Source organism: Chiloscyllium plagiosum, unplaced genomic scaffold (genome assembly GCF_037043375.1).
Source record: "Chiloscyllium plagiosum isolate Xiang-an unplaced genomic scaffold, Cpla_swu_hap1 HiC_scaffold_50, whole genome shotgun sequence".
NCBI lineage: Eukaryota > Metazoa > Chordata > Chondrichthyes > Orectolobiformes > Hemiscylliidae > Chiloscyllium > Chiloscyllium plagiosum.
This window is the reverse complement of record NW_028270188.1, coordinates 48,045,943-48,065,314: the sequence shown is the minus strand read 5'-3', so window position 1 is coordinate 48,065,314 and position 19,372 is coordinate 48,045,943. Positions and strand designations below refer to the sequence as shown.

General features: G+C 60.2%; 1 protein-coding gene across 2 annotated transcripts in view; it reads right to left on the bottom strand.

Annotated features, from left to right (window-relative positions):
• Nucleotides 1-19,372, bottom strand: part of LOC122545572 (potassium/sodium hyperpolarization-activated cyclic nucleotide-gated channel 3-like) — a 58,577-nt gene that overhangs the window by 38,279 nt on the left and 926 nt on the right. For both annotated transcript variants that reach the window (XM_087985159.1, XM_087985158.1), the window contains exons 2-3: nt 11,821-12,250; nt 9,428-9,589 (exon numbers count right to left, since the gene is read on the bottom strand). In XM_087985159.1, the coding sequence (XP_087841285.1) occupies nt 9,428-9,589; nt 11,821-12,250 (592 nt within the window). The remainder of the gene's footprint in view (nt 1-9,427; nt 9,590-11,820; nt 12,251-19,372) is intronic.

The window sequence follows — 19,372 nt, the reverse complement described above, 5'->3', positions numbered from 1 at the left end:
CTCTCCCCATCCCCCTCTCCCCATCCCTCTCTCCCCATCCCCTCTCCCCATCCCCTCTCCCCAACGCCCCTCCCCCAGCTCCCCCTTTCCCCATCCCCTCTCCCCATTCCCTCTCTCCCCATCCCCACTCTCCCCATTCCCTCTCTCCCCATCCCCCCATCCCGATCCCTTCTCTCCCCATTCCCATCTCCCCATCCCCCTCTCCCCCAGCTCCCCTCTCTCCCCATCCCCTCTCTCCTCAGCCTCCCCCTCACCCCGTCCCCTCTCCCAATCCCCCTCTACTCCAGCTACACCCTTTCCCCATCCCCCCTCTCCCCATCCCCTCCCTCCCCATCCCCGCTCTCCCCATCCCCCCTCTCCCCATCCCCTCCCTCCCCATCCCCCCTCTCCCCATCCCCTCCCTCCCCATCCCCCCTCTCCCCATCCCCTCCCTCCCCATCCCCGCTCTCCCCATCCCCTCCCTCCCCATCCCCCCTCTCCCCATCCCCTCCCTCCCCATCCCCTCTCTCCCCATCCCCATCTTCCCATCACCTCCCTCCTCATCCCCTCCCTCCCCATTCATCCTCTCCCCATCACCTCCCTCCCCATCCCCTCTCTCCCCATCCCCATCTTCCCATCACCTCCCTCCTCATCCCCTCCCTCCCCATTCACCCACTCCACATCCCCCCTCCCCATCCTGCTCTCCCCATCCCTGCTCTCCGCATTCCCCCTCTCCCCCAGCTCCCCCTTTCGCCATCCCCTCTCCCCATCCCCTCTCCCCACCCCCTCTCCCCCAGCTCCCCCTTTTGCCATTCCCTCTCCCCACCCCCCTCTCCCCCAGCTCCCCCTTTCCCCATCCACTTTCCCACTCCCCTCTCCCCCATCCCCTTCTCCCCCAGCTCCCCCTTTCCCATCCCCTCTCCCCATCGCCCCTCTCCCCCCATTCCCCCTCTCCTCATCCCCCCTCTTCCCCTCACCCCCACTCTCCATCACCTCTCCCCCCCAGCCTCACCCTCTCCCTCATCCCCTCTCTCCCCATGCCCCTCTCCCCATCCCCCTCTCCCCAACTCCCCTCCCCCAGCACCCCCTTTCCCCATCCCCTCTCCCCATTCCCTCTCTCCCCATCCCCCATCTCCCCATTCCCTCTCTCCCCATCCCCTCTCTCCTCAGCCTCCCCCTCACCCCGTCCCCTCTCCCAATCCCCCTCTCCCCCAGCTCCCCCTTTCCCCATCCCCTTTCCCCCTCCCCTCTCCCCCATCCCCTTCTCCCCCAGCTTCCCCTCTCCCCATCCCCTCTCTCCCATCACTCCTCCCCATGCCCCTCTCCCCCCCTCCCATCCCCCTCTCCCCCAGCTCCCCCTTTCCCCATCCCATCGCCCCTCTCCCCCTATCGCCCCTCGCCCCCCATTCCCTCTCTCCCCCTCACCCCCACTCTCCATCACCTCTCCCCCCCCAGCCTCACCCTCTCCCTCATCCCCTCTCTCCCCATCCCTGTCTCCCCATTCCCCCTCTCCCCATCCCCTCTCTCCCCATGCCCCTCTTCCCATGCCCCTCTCCCCATCCCCTCTCTCCCCATCCCCCTCTCCCCATCCCCTCTCCCCAACACCCCTCCCCCAGCTCCCCCTTTCCCCATCCCCTCTCCCCATTCCCTCTCTCCCCATCCCCATTCTCCCCATTCCCTCTCTCCCCATCCACCCTCTCCCGATCCCCTCTCTCCCGATCCCTTCTCTCCCAATTCCCATCTCCCCATCCCCCTCTCCCCCAGCTCCCCCTTTCCCCATCTCCTTTCCCCCTCCCCTCTCCCCCATCCCCTTCTTCCCCAGCTTCCCCTCTCCCCATCCCCTCTCTCCCATCGTCTCTCCCCCATCCCTCCTCCCCACCCCCCTCCCCCCCCTCCCCATCCCCCTCTCCCCCAGCTCCCCCTTTCCCATCCCCTCTCCCCATCGCCACTCTCCCCCCATTCCCACTCTCCTCATCCCCCCTCTCCCCCTCAACCCCACTCTCCATCACCTCTCCCCCCCAGCCTCACCCTCTCCCTCATCCCCTCCCTCCCCATCCCCCTCTCCCCAACTGCCCTCCCCCAGCTCCCCCTTTCCCCATCCCCCCTCTCCCGATCCCCTATCTCCCCATTCCCTCTCTCCCCATCCCCCCTCTGCCCATCCCCCTTCTCCCCATCCCTTCTCTCCCCATTCCCATCTCCCCATCCCCTCTCTCCTCAGCCTCCCCCTCACCCCGTCCCCTCTCCCAATCCCCCTCTCCCCAGCTACACCCTATCCCCATCTCCCCTCTCCCCATCTCCCCATCCCCATTCCCTTTCCCCACCCCCATCTCCCCCAGCTCCCCCTTTCCCCCTCCCCTCTCCCCCATCCCCTTCTCCCCCAGCTTCCCCTCCCCCCATCCCCTCTCTCCCCATCGCCTCTCTCCCATTCCTGCTCCCCATCCCCCTCTCCCCCCCTCCCCATCCCCCTCTCCCCCAGCTCCCCCTTTCCCATCCCCTCTCCCCATCGCCCCTCTCCCCCCATTCCCCCTCTCCTCATCCCCCCTCTCCCCCTCACCCCCACTCTCCATCACCTCTCACCCCCAGCCTCACCCTCTCCCTCATCCCCTCTCTCCCCATCCCCATCTCCCCATTCCCCCTCTCCCCATCCCCTCTCTCCCCATGCCCCTCTCCCCATCCCCTCTCTCCCCCTCCCCCTCTCCCCATCCCCTCTCTCCCCATCCCCCTCTCCCCATCCCCCTCTCCCCAACACCCCTCCCCCAGCTTCCCCTTTCCCCATCCCCTCTCCCCATTCCCTCTCTCCCCATCCCCACTCTCCCCATTCCCTCTCCCCATCCCTCCTCTCCCGAACCCCTCTCTCCCGATCCCTTCTCTCCCCATTCCCATCTCCCCATTCCCCTCTCCCCCAGCTCCCCCTCTCTCCCCATCCCCTCTCCCCATCCCCCGCTCACCCAGCTCCTCCTTTCCCCATCCCCTCTCCCCCCATCTCCCCATCCCCATCCCTTCTCTCCCCATCCCCTCTCTCCCAGCTCCCCCTCTCCCCATCCCCTCTCTCCCCATCCCCTCTCCCCATCCCCCTCTCCCCCAGCTCCCCCTTTCCCCATCCCCTCTCCCCATTCCCACTCTCCCCATCCCCTCTCACCCCCAGCTCCCCCTTTCCCCATCCCCTCTCTCCCCATCCCCACTCCCCATCCCCCCTCCCCATCCCTCTCTCCCCCAGCTTCCCGTTTCCCCATCCCCCCTCTCCCAATCCCCCCTCTCCCCTTCCTCTCTCCCCATCCCCTCTCTCCCCATCCCTTCTCTCCCCCAGCTCCCCCTTTCCCCATCCCCTCTCCCCATCCCCTCTCCCCATCCCCCTCTCCCCCAGCTCCCCCTTTTTCCATCCCCTCTCCCCATTCCCTCTCTCCCCATCCCCTCTCACCCCCAGCTCCCCCTTTCCCCATCCCCTCTCTCCCCATCCCCACTCCCCCATCCCTCTCTCCCCCAGCTTCCCGTTTCCCCATCCCCCCTCTCCCAATCCCCCCTCTCCCCTTCCTCTCTCCCCATCCCCCTCTCCCCATCCCCTCTCCCCATCGCCCCTCTCCCCCCATTTCCCCTCACCTCATCCCCCCTCTCCCCCTCACCCCCACTCTCCATCACCTCTCCCCCACAGCCTCACCCTCTCCCCATCCCCTCTCCCCATCCCCTCTCCCCAACGCCCCTCCCCCAGCTCCCCCTTCCCTCTCTCCCCATCCCCACTCTCCCCATTCCCTCTCTCCCCATCCCCCCTCTCCCGATCCCCTCTCTCCCGATCCCTTCTCTCCCCATTCCCATCTCCCCATCCCCCTCTCCCCCAGCTCCCTCTCTCCCCATCCCATCTCTCCTCAGCCTCCCCCTCACCCCGTCCCCTCTCCCAATCCCCATCTACCCCAGCTACACCCTTTCCCAATCCCCCCTCTCCCCATCTCCCCATCCCCTCTCTACCCAACCCCTCTCTCCCAGCTCCCCCTTTCCCCATCCCCTCTCTCCACATCCCCTCTCCCCATCCCCCTCTCCCCCAGCTCCCCCTTTCCCCATCCCCTCTCCCCATTCCCTCTCTCCCCATCCCCTCTCACCCCCAGCTCCCCCTTTCCCCATCCCCTCTCTCCACATCCCCTCTCCCCATCCCCCTCTCCCCCAGCTCCCCCTTTCCCCATCCCCTCTCCCCATTCCCACTCTCCCCATCCCCTCTCACCCCCAGCTCCCCCTTTCCCCATCCCCTCTCTCCCCATTCCCACTCCCCACCCCCCCCTCCCCATCCCCCTCTCCCCCAGCTTCCCGTTTCCCCATCCCCCCTCTCCCAATCCCCCCTCTCCCCTTCCTCTCTCCCCATCCCCTCTCTCCCCATCCCTTCTCTCCCCCAGCTCCCCCTTTCCCCATCCCCTCTCCCCATCCCCTCTCCCCATCCCCCTCTCCCCCAGCTCCCCCTTTTTCCATCCCCTCTCCCCATTCCCTCTCTCCCCATCCCCTCTCACCCCCAGCTCCCCCTTTCCCCATCCCCTCTCTCCCCATCCCCACTCCCCCATCCCTCTCTCCCCCAGCTTCCCGTTTCCCCATCCCCCCTCTCCCAATCCCCCCTCTCCCCTTCCTCTCTCCCCATCCCCCTCTCCCCATCCCCTCTCCCCATCGCCCCTCTCCCCCCATTCCCCCTCTCCTCATCCCCCCTCTCCCCCTCACCCCCACTCTCCATCACCTCTCCCCCACAGCCTCACCCTCTCCCCATCCCCTCTCCCCATCCCCTCTCCCCAACGCCCCTCCCCCAGCTCCCCCTTTCCCCATCCCCTCTCCCCATTCCCTCTCTCCCCATCCCCACTCTCCCCATTCCCCTTCTCCCGATCCCCTCTCTCCCGATCCCTTCTCTCCCCATTCCCATCTCCCCATCCCCCTTCCCCCAGCTCCCCCTCTCTCCCCATCCCATCTCTCCTCAGCCTCCCCCTCACCCCGTCCCCTCTCCCAATCCCCATCTACCCCAGCTACACCCTTTCCCAATCCCCCCTCTCCCCATCTCCCCATCCCCATCCCCTCTCTACCCAACCCCTCTCTCCCAGCTCCCCCTTTACCCATCCCCTCTCTCCACATCCCCTCTCCCCATCCCCCTCTCCCCCAGCTCCCCCTTTCCCCATCCCCTCTCCCCATTCCCTCTCTCCCCATCCCCTCTCACCCCCAGCTCCCCCTTTCCCCATCCCCTCTCTCCCCATCCCCACTCCCCACCCCCCTCCCCCATCCCCCTCTCCCCCAGCTTCCCGTTTCCCCAACCCCCTCTCCCAATCTCCCCTCTCCCCTTCCTCTCTCCCCATCCCCTCTCTCCCCATCCCTTCTCTCCCCCAGCTCCCCCTTTCCCCATCCCCTCTCCCCATCCTCCTCACCCCCAGCTCCGCCTCTCTCCCCAGCTGCCCCTCTCTCCCCATCCCCCTCTCCCCCAGCTCCCCCTTTCCCCATCGCCTCTCTCCCCATCCCCGCTCCCCCATCCCCCTCTCCCCCAGCTCCCTCTCTCCCCATCCCCCTCTCCCCCAGCTCCCCCTTTCCCCATCGCCTCTCTCCCAGTCCCCGCTCCCCCATCCCCCTCTCCCCCAGCTGCCTCTCTCCCCATCCCCCTCTCCCCCAGCTCCCCCTCTCTCCCCATCCCCTCACTCCCCAGCCTCCCCCATCCCCTCTCTCCCCATCCCTCTCTCCCCCAGCTCCCCCTTTCCCCATCCCCCCTCTCCCCATCCCCCTCTCCCCCAGCTCCCCCTTTCCCCATCCCCCCTCTCCCCATCCCCCGAATCCCCCAGCTCCCCCTCTCCCCATCCCCTCTCTCCCCCAGCTCCCCCTTTCCCCATCCCCTCTCTCCCCGCCCCCTCTCCCCCCCAGCTCCCTCTCTCCCCATCCCCCTCTCCCCCAGCTCCCCCTCTCTCCCCATCCCCTCACTCCCCAGCCTCCCCCTCTCCCCCATCCCCTCCCTCCCCAACCCCTCTCTCCCCATCCCCTCCCTCCCCAACTCCTCTCTGCCAATCCACTCCCACCCCATCCCCTCCCTCCCCATTCATCCTCTCCCCATCACCTCCCTCCTCATCCCCTCTCTCCCCATCCCCTGTCACCCCATCACCTCCCTCCCCATTCCCACTCTCCCCATCCCCTCTCTCCCCATCCCCTCTCTCTCCATCCCCTCCCTCCCCATCCCCTCCCTCCCCATCCCCTCCCTCCCCATCCCCTCCCTCCCCATCCCCCCTCTCCCCATCCCCCGTCTCCACATCCCCTCCCTCCCCATCCCCCCTCTCCCCATCCCCCGTCTCCACATCCCCCATCCCCTCTCCCCCCAGCCTGACCCTCTCCCCATCCCCTCTCTCCCCACCACCCCTCTCCACATCCCCTCTCTCTCCATCCCCTCCCTCCCCATCCCCTCTCTCCCCATCCCCGTCTCCCCATCCCCATCTTCCCATCACCTCCCTCCTCATCCCTTCCCTCCCCATTCACCCACTCCACATCCCCCCCTCCCCATTCCCCCTCTCCCCATCCCGCTCTCCCCATCCCCGCTCTCCGCATTCCCCCTCTCCCCCAGCTCCCCCTTTTGCTATCCCCTCTCCCCACCCCCCTCTCCCCCAGCTCCCCCTTTCCCCATCCACTTTCCCCATCCCCTTCTCCCCCAGCTCCCCCTTTCCCATCCCCTCTCCCCATCGCCCCTCTCCCCCTATTCCCCCTCTCCTCATCCCCCTCTCCCCCTCACCCCCACTCTCCATCACCTCTCCCCCCCAGCCTCACCCTCTCCCTCATCCCCTCTCTCCCCATCCCCGTCTCCCCATTCCCCCTCTCCCCATCCCCTCTCCCCATCCCCTCTCTCCCCATGCCCCTCTCCCCATCCCCTCTCTCCCCATGCCCCTCTCCCCATCCCCCCTCTCCCCATGCCCCTCTCCCCATGCCCCTCTCCCCAACTCCCCTCCCCCAGCTCCCCCTTTCCCCATCCCCTCTCCCCATTCCCTCTCTCCCATCCCCCTCTCCCCAGTCCCTCTCTCCCGATCCCCCCTCTCCCGATCCCCTCTCTCCCCATTCCCTCTCTCCCCATCCCCCCTCTCCCCATCCCTTCTCTCCCCACCCCCTCTCTCTCCCCATCCCCTCTCTCCTCAGCCTCCCCCTCACCCCGTCCCCTCTCCCAATTCCCCTCTACCCCAGCTACACCCTATCCCCATCCCCCTTCTCCCCATCTCCCCATCCCCATCCCCTCTCTCCCCATCCCTTCTCTGCCAGCTCCCCCTTTCCCCATCCCCTCTCTCCCCATCCCCTCTCCTCATCCCCCTCTTCCCCAGCTCCCCCTTTCCCCATCCCCTCTCCCCATCCCCTCTCTCCCTATCCCCTCTCTTCCCCAGCTTCCCCTTTCCCCATCCCCTCTCTCCCCATCCCCCCTCCCCATCCCCCTCTCCCCCCGCTCCCCGTTTCCCCTTCACTCCTCTCCCAATCCCCCCTCTCCCCTTCCTCTCTCCCCATCCCCTCTCTCCCCATCCCTTCTCTCCCCCAGCTCCCCCTTTCCCCATCCCCTCTCCCCATCCCCCTCTCCCCCAGCTCCCCCTCTCTCCCAGCTGCCCCTCTCCCCATCCCCCTCTCCCCCTTTCCCCATCCCCTCTCTCCCCGTCCCCTCTCCCCCAGCTCCCCCTTTCCCCATCCCCCTCTCCCCAGCCTACCCCTCTCCCTCACCCCCTCTCTCCACATGCCTCTCTCCCCCAGCTCCCCCTTTCCCAATCCCCCCTCTCCCCATCCCCCGTCACCCCCAGCCCCCCCTCTCCCCATCCCCTCTCTCCCCCAGCTCCCCCTTTCCCCATCCCCTCTCTCCCCGTCCCTTCTCTCCCCCAGCTCCCTCTCTCCCCATCCCCCTCTCCCCCAGCTCCCCCTCTCTCCCCATCCCCTCACTCCCCAGCCTCCCCCTCTCCCCCATCCCCTCTCTCCCCAGCCTCCCCCTCCCCCATCCCCTCTCTCCCCATCCCCTCTCTCCCAGCTCCTCCATTCCCCATTCCCTCTCTCCCCCAGCTCCCCCTTTCCTCATCCCCTCTCTCCCCCAGCTCCCCCTTTCCTCATCCCCTCTCTCCCCATCCACACTCTCCCTGTCCCCTCTCCCCAACCCCCTCTCTCCCCCAGCTCCCCCTCTCCCCCCGCTCCCACTCTCCCCCAGCTCCCCCTCTCCCCCACCCCCCTCGCCCTCTCTCCCCGTCCCATGTCCCCCAGCTCCCCCTTTCCCCATCCCCTCTCTCCCCATCCCCTCTCCCCAACCCCCCCTCTCCCCCAGCTCCCCCTCTCCCCCAGCTCCCCCTCTCCCCCACCCTCCTCTCTCCCCGTCCCATCTCCCCCAGCTCCCCCTTTTCCCATCCCCTCTCTCCCCGTCCCCTCTCCCCATCCCCCCCTCTCCCCCAGCTCCCCCTCTCCCCCAGCTCTCCCTTTCCCCATCCCCCTCTCCCCCATCCCCCTCTCCCCCAGCTCCCCCTCTCCCCCAGCTCCCTCTCCCCATCCCCCTCTCCCCCATCCCCCTCTCCCCCAGCTCCCCCTCTCCCCCAGCTCCCTCTCCCCATCCCCCAACTCCCCCTCTCCCCCTTTCCCCTCTCCCCCAGCTCCCCCTTTCCCCATCCCCCTCTCCCCCAGCTCCCTCTCCCCCAGCTCCCCCTTTCCCCATCTCCCTTTCCCCCATCCCCCTCTCCCCCAGCTCCCCCTCTCCCCCAGCTCCCCCTTTCCCCATCCCCCTCTTCCCCCATCCCCCTCTCCCCATCCCCCTCTTCCCCCATCCCCCTCTCCCCATCCCCCTCTCCCCCACCCCCCTCTCCATCAGCTCCCCCTCTCCCCCATCCCCCTCTCTCCAAGCTCCCCCTCTCCCCATCCCCCCTCCCCCATCCCCCTCTCCCCCGGCTCCCCCTCTCCCCATCCCCCTCTCCCCCAGCTCCCCTTTCCCCCATCCCCCTCTTCCCATCCCCCATCTCATCCTTTCCCCATCCCCCTCTCCCCACCCCCCTCTCCCCCAGCTCCCCCTCTCCCCCAGCTCCCCCTCTCCCCCAGCTCCCCCTCTCCCCCATACCCCTCTCTCCCCACCCCCCTCTCCCCCAGCTCCCCTCTCCCCATCCCTCTCCCCCAGCTCCCCCTCCCCCCCACCCCCCTCTCCCCCACCCCCCTCTCCCCCATCCCCCTCTCCCTCAACTCCCTCTCTCCCTCAACTCCCCCTCTCCCTCAGCTCCCCCTCTCCCCCATCCCCCTCTCTCCCAGCTCCCCCTTTCCCCCATCCCCCTCTCCCCGTTCCCCCTCTCCCCGTTCCCCATCCCCCAGCTCCCCCTCTCCCCCAGCTCCCCCTCTCCCCCAGCTCCCCCTCTCCCCCAGCTCCCCCTCTTCCCCTCTCCCCCATCCCCCTCTCCCCCTCTCCCCCATCCCCCTCTCCCCCATCCCCCTCTCCCCCATCCCCCTCTCCCCCATCCCCCTCTCCCCATACCTGCATGTGGTTAATGGAGACCCAGCAGTCTTCAGGAAAGTCCTGGAGCATGGGCACAAGGAACTGCAGACAGCCGTCCCAGTGACACAACAACAGCATCATTCCGATCAGATTCACTATCCTCACCACTGCACTCGCAAGGTCATAGGTCATGTGGAAAATCTAAACAACACAGGAGGAAGGAGGGCACAGCCTTTATACCACATCAGTCACTCATCCAGGGGACAGGACTGTGCACAGCTGCCCCTTGGGGAAGGTGAGGGTGAGCTGGCTTTATGAACAGTGCCTGACCTCGCATGACACCAGGTTAGAGCCCAACAGGTTTCGGAGCACTGGCCCTTCATCAGGTTTCGGTCCTGTTCTGTGACTTCCACCCTGGTCCAATACCAGCATCCCCACATCAGGGCTACCATTGACTTCATGACCCGGTGCAGTCCATGTGCTGCAGGTAGACCCACAATGCCCTTAGGGAGGGAATTCCAGGATTTTGATACTGAAGGAATGGGGATATATTTCCAAGTCAGGGTGGTGAGAGGCTTGGTGGTAGCGTTCCCATGTATCTGCTGCCCTTGCTGTTTCAGGTGGAAGTGGCCATGGGTTTGGAAGGTGCTGTCTGAGGATCTTTGGTGAGTTTCTGCAGTGCACCTTGTAGACGGTGCTCACTGCTGCTACTGAGCGTCGGTGGTGGGAGGGGATGTTTGTGGATGTGGTGCCAAATAAGTGGGTTGCTTTGCCCTGGATGGTGTTGAGCTTCTTGAGTGTTATTGGGACTGCCCCCATCCAGGGCAAGTGGGGAGTATTCCCTCACACCCCTAACTTGTGCCTTGTAGATGGTGGACAGGGTTTGGGGGAGTCAGGAGGTGGGTTACTTGCTGCAGGATTCCCAGCGTCTGGCCTGCTCTTGCAGCCACTGGGTTTATGTGGTGAGCCCAGTTGAGTTTCTGGTCAATGATAACCCCCAGGACGTTGATAGTGGGGGGGGATTCAGTGATAGAACAAAGCACAAAGAAAATTTACAGCCCAGGGACAGGCCCTTCGGCCCTCCAAGCCTGAGCTGATCCAAATCCACTGTCTAAACCTGTCGGTCAATTCCTAAACATCTGTATCCCTCTACTCCCCACCTACTCATGTATTTATCCAGATGCATCTTAAATGAATCTACCGTGCCTGCCTCTCCCACCTCTGCTGGCAACGTGTTCCAAACACCCACCACCCGGTGTGTGAAGTACTAGCCGCGTGTATCCCCCTTAAACTTTCCACCTCTCACCTTGAAAGTGTGACCTCTCGTTATTGAATCCTTCACCCTGGGAAAAAGCTTGTCTCTATCCACCCGGTCTATACCCTTCATGATTTTATAAACCTCAATCAGGTCCCTCCTCAATCTCCTTTTTTCTAATGAAAATAAACCTAACCTACTCAACCTCTCTCCATAGCTAGGGGGATGGTAGCATCGTTGATTGTCAAGGGGATAGTGGTTAGGTTGTCTCTTGTTGGTGGTGGTCATTGTCTGGCATGTGTGTGATACGAATGTTACTTGCAACTTGTCAGCCCAGGCCTGGATATTGTCCAGATCTTGCTGCCTTTGGACACGGACTGCTTCAGTATCTGAGGAGTTGCGAATGGTGCTGTACCTTGTGCAATCATCGGTGAACATCCCCCCCCCCCCTTATTTATGACAAAGGGAAGGTCATTGATGAAAATGTTGGACATGTTGACATCAGAGTCATCAATGCTGGGTCAAGATAAAATCTCTCAAGGGGAAATCAATGGGCCAATAGAACAACATCGTGAGGGCTGCCTTTCCAAAGAGCTAGTACAGGCACATTAGGCTGAATGGACTCCTCCTGTGTTTGCTCATTCTATGATTCCTCAGAACAGCTGGCCCTGAGCCAAGGGCTCGTTCTCCAGCAGGGCTGGGAGGAGGGCTCATATCTTCAGCCACAGAGTGGGGAACCTGAGGATGTCACTAGCACCAGGCCAAAACATTGAACGCTTCCAAGAAAGGGTTAAACATAATTCTTAGCACTAAAGGGATGAAAGGTTACAGCGGAGAGAGTGGGAACAGGGAGTAACTGGTCCCTTCGAGGAGACAATTGGCCAAGACACCAGAGATAGGGAGGACGGGGTTGGAGGAAGAGGAGAGTTTGTTTGATTGACAGTCAGTGAGTTGTTGTGATCTGGGACGTGGTGCCTGGAAGGGAGCAGACTCAACTAGAATTTTCAAAAAAGCTTTGTCGAGGTGAAATCGGCAGAACCGGGGAGCGTGAGAGTCAGGGGTGGGCAAAATGACAGTGGGAATGAACTGGACAGCTCTTTGACCGGGCCAGCACAGGATGGACAGGCTGAGTGGCCTCCCCCGCAATCCCAACCAGCACCACCCCGATCAAACGTACCTCCTCCCACTGGTGGATGTAGCGAATAAGCCGAGAGAGCCTCAGGAGCCTCAGGAGACTGAGGATCTTGGCAAAGCGCACAATCCGGAGTGCCCTGGCCGTTTTATAGACCTCCGAGTCAACCCTGGTCTCCAGGTCCACAATCAGGAAGACATAGTCGACTGGGATGGAGGAGACAAAATCGACCAGGAACCAACTCTTCAGGTATTTCATCTTAATGGTGTGAGGGTCGAGGATAATCTCCGTGTTATCCTCCACCACGATTCCCGTTCGGAAGTTCAGCACCAGGTCGATCAGGAAGAAGGTGTCGGACACCACGTTGAAGACGATCCACGGAGGCGTGTTCTCGTCCTTGAAAAAGGTGATGCCCACCGGCAAGATGATCAGGTTCCCCACCATCAGCAGCAGCATAGCAAGATCCCAGTAAAACCTGCCCCAAAGAAAAAACACAAACAGGCAGGACAGGGGCGCTCACACCGAGCTCATCGTCCATGCCTCGCACGGTCACAGGTACACACCCGCTCACTCTCAGCCTCACCCACCCGCTCTCACACTCACCCTCAGCCAATTCCACACACAAGCACACCTCACACCCATCTCACACACTCACGCGGTCTCACACACACACCCTCACACCCAATCTCACACACTCACCCAGTCTCACACACACACCCTCACACCCAATCTCACACACTCACCCGGTCTCACACACACACCCAGTCTCACACACACACCCTCACACCCAATCTCACACACTCACCCGGTCTCACACACACACCCTCACACCCAATCTCACACACTCACCCGGTCTCACACACACACCCTCACACCCAATCTCACACACTCACCCAGTCTCTCACACACACACCCTCACACCCAATCTCACACACTCACCCAGTCTCACACACACACACACCCTCACACCCAATCTCACACACTCACCCAGTCTCACACACACACACCCTCACACCCAATCTCACACACTCACCCGGTCTCACACACACACCCTCACACCCAATCTCACACACTCACCCGGTCTCACACACTCACCCTCACACCCAATCTCACACTCACCCGGTCTCACACACACACACCCTCACACCCAATCTCACACACTCACCCGGTCTCACACACTCACCCTCACACCCAATCTCACACACTCACCCGGTCTCACACACTCACCCTCACACCCAATCTCACACACTCACCCAGTCTCACACACACACACCCTCACACCCAATCTCACACACTCACCCAGTCTCTCACACTCACCCTCACACCCAATCTCACACACTCACCCAGTCTCACACACACACCCTCACACCCAATCTCACACACTCACCCAGTCTCTCACACACACACCCTCACACCCAATCTCACACACTCACCCAGTCTCACACACACACACACCCTCACACCCAATCTCACACACTCACCCAGTCTCACACACACACACCCTCACACCCAATCTCACACACTCACCCGGTCTCACACACACACCCTCACACCCAATCTCACACACTCACCCGGTCTCACACACTCACCCTCACACCCAATCTCACACACTCACCCGGTCTCACACACTCACCCTCACACCCAATCTCACACACTCACCCAGTCTCACACACACACACCCTCACACCCAATCTTACACACTCACCCAGTCTCTCACACACTCACCCTCACACCCAATCTCACACACTCACCCGGTCTCACACACTCACCCGGTCTCACACACTCACCCGGTCTCACACACACACACCCTCACACCCAATCTCACACACTCACCCGGTCTCACACACACACACCCTCACACCCAATCTCACACACTCACCCGGTCTCACACACGCACCCTCACACCCAATCTCACACACTCACCCGGTCTCACACACACACCCTCACACCCAATCTCACACACTCACCCGGTCTCACACACTCACCCAATCTCACACCCTCACACCCAATCTCACACACTCACCCGGTCTCTCACACACTCACCCTCACACCCAATCTCACACACTCACCCGGTCTCTCACACACTCACCCTCACACCCAATCTCACACACTCACCCTCACACCCAATCTCACACACTCACCCGGTCTCACACACACACACCCTCACACCCAATCTCACACACTCACCCGGTCTCACACACACACCCTCACACCCAATCTCACACACTCACCCGGTCTCACACACTCACCCGGTCTCACACACTCACCCGGTCACACACACTCACCCTCACACCCAATCTCACACACTCACCCGGTCTCTCACACACACACCCTCACACCCAATCTCACACACTCACCCGGTCTCTCACACACTCACCCTCACACCCAATCTCACACACTCACCCGGTCTCACACACACACACCCTCACACCCAATCTCACACACTCACCCGGTCTCACACACTCACCCGGTCTCACACACACACACCCTCACACCCAATCTCACACACTCACCCGGTCTCACACACACACACCCTCACACCCAATCTCACACACTCACCCGGTCTCACACACACACCCACACACCCAATCTCACACACTCACCCAATCTCACACACTCACCCGGTCTCACACACTCACCCGGTCTCACACACTCACCCTCACACCCAATCTCACACACTCACCCGGTCTCTCACACACACACCCTCACACCCAATCTCACACACTCACCCGGTCTCTCACACACTCACCCTCACACCCAATCTCACACACTCACCCGGTCTCACACACACACACCCTCACACCCAATCTCACACACTCACCCGGTCTCACACACACACCCTCACACCCAATCTCACACACTCACCCGGTCTCACACACTCACCCAATCTCACACACTCACCCAATCTCACACACTCACCCAATCTCACACACTCACCCAGTCTCACACACTCACCCAGTCTCACACACTCACCCAGTCTCACACACACACACCCTCACACCCAATCTCACACACTCACCCGGTCTCACACACACACACCCTCACACCCAATCTCACACACTCACCCGGTCTCACACACACACCCTCACACCCAATCTCACACACTCACCCGGTCTCACACACTCACCCGGTCTCACACACTCACCCTCACACCCAATCTCACACACTCATCCGGTCTCTCACACTCACCCTCACACCCAATCTCACACACTCACCCGGTCTCTCACACTCACCCTCACACCCAATCTCTCACACTCACCCAGTCTCACACACACACCCTCACACCCAATCTCACACACTCACCCAGTCTCACACACTCACCCTCACACCCAATCTCACACACTCACCCTCACACCCAATCTCACACACTCATCCGGTCTCTCACACTCACCCTCACACCCAATCTCACACACTCACCCGGTCTCACACACACTCACCCTCACACCCAATCTCACACACTCACCCAGTCTCTCACACTCACCCTCACACCCAATCTCACACACTCACCCGGTCTCACACACACATCCTCACACCCAGTTTCACACACTCACCCGGTCTCACACACACTCACCCTCACACCCAATCTCACACACTCACCCAGTCTCACACACTCACCTCACACCCAATCTCACACACTCACCCAGTCTCACACACACTCACCCTCACACCCAATCTCACACACTCACCCGGTCTCACACACACTCACCCTCACACCCAATCTCTCACACTCACCCGGTCTCTCACACACATCCTCACACCCAGTTTCACACACTCACCCAGTCTCGCACACACACACCCTCACACCCAATCTCACACACTCACCCAGTCTCTCACACACACCCTCACACCCAATCTCACACACTCACCCAGTCTCACACACAATCTCACACACTCACCCAGTCTCTCACACTCACCCTCACAGTTCACCAAATCCCACACACTCAGTCTCACACTCACCCTCACACCCAATCTCACACACTCACCCAGTCTCTCACACTCACCCTCAGTCACCAAATCCCACACACTCAGTCTCACACTCACACTCACACCCAATCTCACACACTCACCCAGTCTCTCACACTCACCCTCACAGTCACCAAATCCCATACACTCAGTCTCACACTCACCCTCACACTCACTCAGTCTCACGCACTCACCTAATCTCACACAGCCTCACACTCGCCCAAGCTCTCACACTCACCCTCAGTCGCTCAATCTCACATTCATCCACACCCAATCTTACACACTTAACCAGACAGTCACCTGATCACACTCATCCTTACCCAATCTTACACACTCACCCTCACTCACTCACCCTCACACTCACCCAATCTCACACACTCAGCCTCTCTTGCTTGTACTCTCTCTCACCCAATCTTACACACTCACCCACTCACTCTCACCCAATCTCACACACTCAGCCTCTCTTGCTTGTACTCACTCTCACCCAATCTTACACACTCACCCACTCACCCTCACCCAATCTCACACACTCAGCCTCACTTGCTTGTACTCACACTCACCCAATCTTACACACTCACCCACTGACTCTCACCCAATCTCACACACTCACCCACTCACTCTCACCCAATCTCACACACTCAGCCTCACTTGCTTGTACTCACACTCACCCAATCTTACACACTCACCCACTCACACTCACCCAATCTTACACACTCACCCACTCACTCTCACCCAATCTCACACATTCAGCCTCACTTGCTTGTACTCACACTCACCCAATTTTACACACTCACCCACTCACCCTCACCCAATCTCACACAATGATAATGCACTGTACAGCCAGTGTGACAGGGTGGGGGGGGGGGGGGGGGGGGTCACTGGCAATGCACTGTACAGCCAGTGTGACAGGGTGGGGGGGATCACTGGCAATTCACTGCACAGCCAGTGTGACGGGGGGGGGGGGGTCACTGGCAATGCACTGCACAGCCAGTGTGACAGGGTGGGGGGTCGGGGGTCACTGGCAATGCATTGTACAGCCAGTGTGACAGGGTGTGGGGGGGGGGGTCACTGGCAATGCACTGCACAGCCAGTGTGACAGGGTGGGGGGGGATCACTGGCAATTCACTGCACAGCCAGTGTGACAGGGTGGGGGGGGGGGGGTCACTGACAATGCACTGCACAGCCACTGTGACAGGGTGCCCACTCCCCCCCTCAACACCCACTCCCCGTCCCGGGTTCCACACGGACTCACTTACTGGAATAGAGCAGGAGCAAGGCACCGTACTGCCACACCTGCCTGTTACCAGGGAGAGCTCTCAGTCCCAGCAACAAGCAAGACTGAAGCACTCACCTTGAAACTGCAGGCCACAGGCCTGTGGGTAATGAGCCCCAGAGATTCAATTAACTGTAATAGATGGAACAAGACAGCAGTGGAGCAGTGGAAATATAGAGCACTGGGAGTCCCGATTCCATAAATATCCCTTGTCACTTTGTGCAGGTTAGAGGTCAGTGCAGCTCCAGTGATACACACAAAGCTCGACACCACCCAGGGACAAAGCAGCCCCCGCTTGATTGGCCCCACATCCACAAACATCCCCTCCCTCCAACCCCCACACTCAGTAGCGGCAGTGTGTGTACTGTCTACAAGGTGCACTGCAGAAATTCACCAAAGCTCCTCAGACAGCACCTTCCAAACCCACAAGCACTTCCATCTAGAAGGACAAGGGCAGCAGGTACGTGGGTACACCACCCCCTGCAAGTTTCCTTCGTAACTAGTTACAATCTGATGAGGGGCCAGTGACTTTTATTTGTAGACTGTGTGTGGGAAGAGACTAAGGGCACAATATTTCTGTGAACTCTAAAATATGATGACAGTATCTACATTCATAGAATCATAGAACCCCTATAGAGCAGAAGCAGGCCATTCGGCCAATCAAGTCTGTAACAACCCTCCAAAGAGCATCCTATCCGGATCTACATCCCTACCCTTTCCCTGTAAGCCTATATTTCCCATAGCCAATCCATCCTAACCTGCACATCCCTGGGCACTATGGGACAATTTCCCATGGCCAATCCATCCTAACCTGCACATCCCTGGGCACTATGGGACAATTTCCCATGGCCAATCCACCCTAACCTGTACATCCCTGGGCACTATGGGACAATTCCCCATGGCCAATCCACCCTAACCTGCACATCACTGGGCACTATGGGACAATTTCCCATGGCCAATCCACCCTAACCTGTACATCCCTGGGCACTATGGGACAATTCCCCATGGCCAATCCACCCTAACCTGCACATCTCTGGGCACTATGAGACAATTTCCCACGGCTAATCCACCCTAACCTGCACATCCCTGGGCACTATGGGACAATTTCCCATGGCCAATCCACCCTATAGGGGTATGGCCTATATCATGGAGCAGAGGTCAGTCAATGGGTTGAGTGACCCACCCTCCACCAGGCCCACTGCACAGTCTCATACAGACACACACACACACAGATACACAGTCTCACACAGATGCCAGTCTCTCTCACACACACATACACACACAGATGCAGTGACACACACACACATAGAAACACAGTCTCACTCACACACAGATGCAGAGTCTCGCGCACACAGTCTCACACAGATAGTCACACACACAGATAGTCATACACAGACACACAGATAGTCATACACAGACACACAGTCTCACACACACACACAGATACACACACACAGATATACAGTCACACACATAGTCACACACACAGAGATACACAGGCACAGACTCACACAGACACACACAGTCACACATGTACACATAGACACAGACATACATAGTCACATACACACGCACAAATAGTCTCACACACATGTAAATACCATCATGCATGCACACACACCTGCACGCACATACACACAAGTACAATTGTGCAAGCATACATATGAATACAGTTGTCCACAAACATACACAAATATAATCGTGCACAAACACACACACAAATACAGGCATACACAAATACAGGCACACACAAATACAGGCACACACAAATACAGGCACACACAAATACAGGCACACACAAATGCAGGCACACACAAATGCAGGCACACACAAATACAGGCACACACAAATACAGGCACACACAAATGCAGGCACACACAAATACAGGCACACACAAATACAGGCACACACAAATGCAGGCACACACAAATACAGGCACACACAAATACAGGCACACACAAATACAGGCACACACAGACATACAAATGCATTTGTGCACGCACACACACAAATGCAGTCACAAACTCTCACATGCATACAGTAAGGCACAATCACATAAGCTAATACAGATACAGTCTCATACACAAATACAGCTGCACAAACTGACATATGTATAGTCTTGTGCACACTGCTCCTAAAACATCCATACGTTTTAACAAACATCAATGCTTAGTCTGAGGGGCATAATCTCACAGCTCCATCACACACACAAACCATCACTCTCTCCTTTCCCCTCCACATACAGACACTAACACCAATGCACATTCTCTTACATATTGAAACACAATGTCCCTCTCTCACACACTGATATACAGGTTCATGCAGCCATACACATATTTTGCAGTCACACAAACACACCAA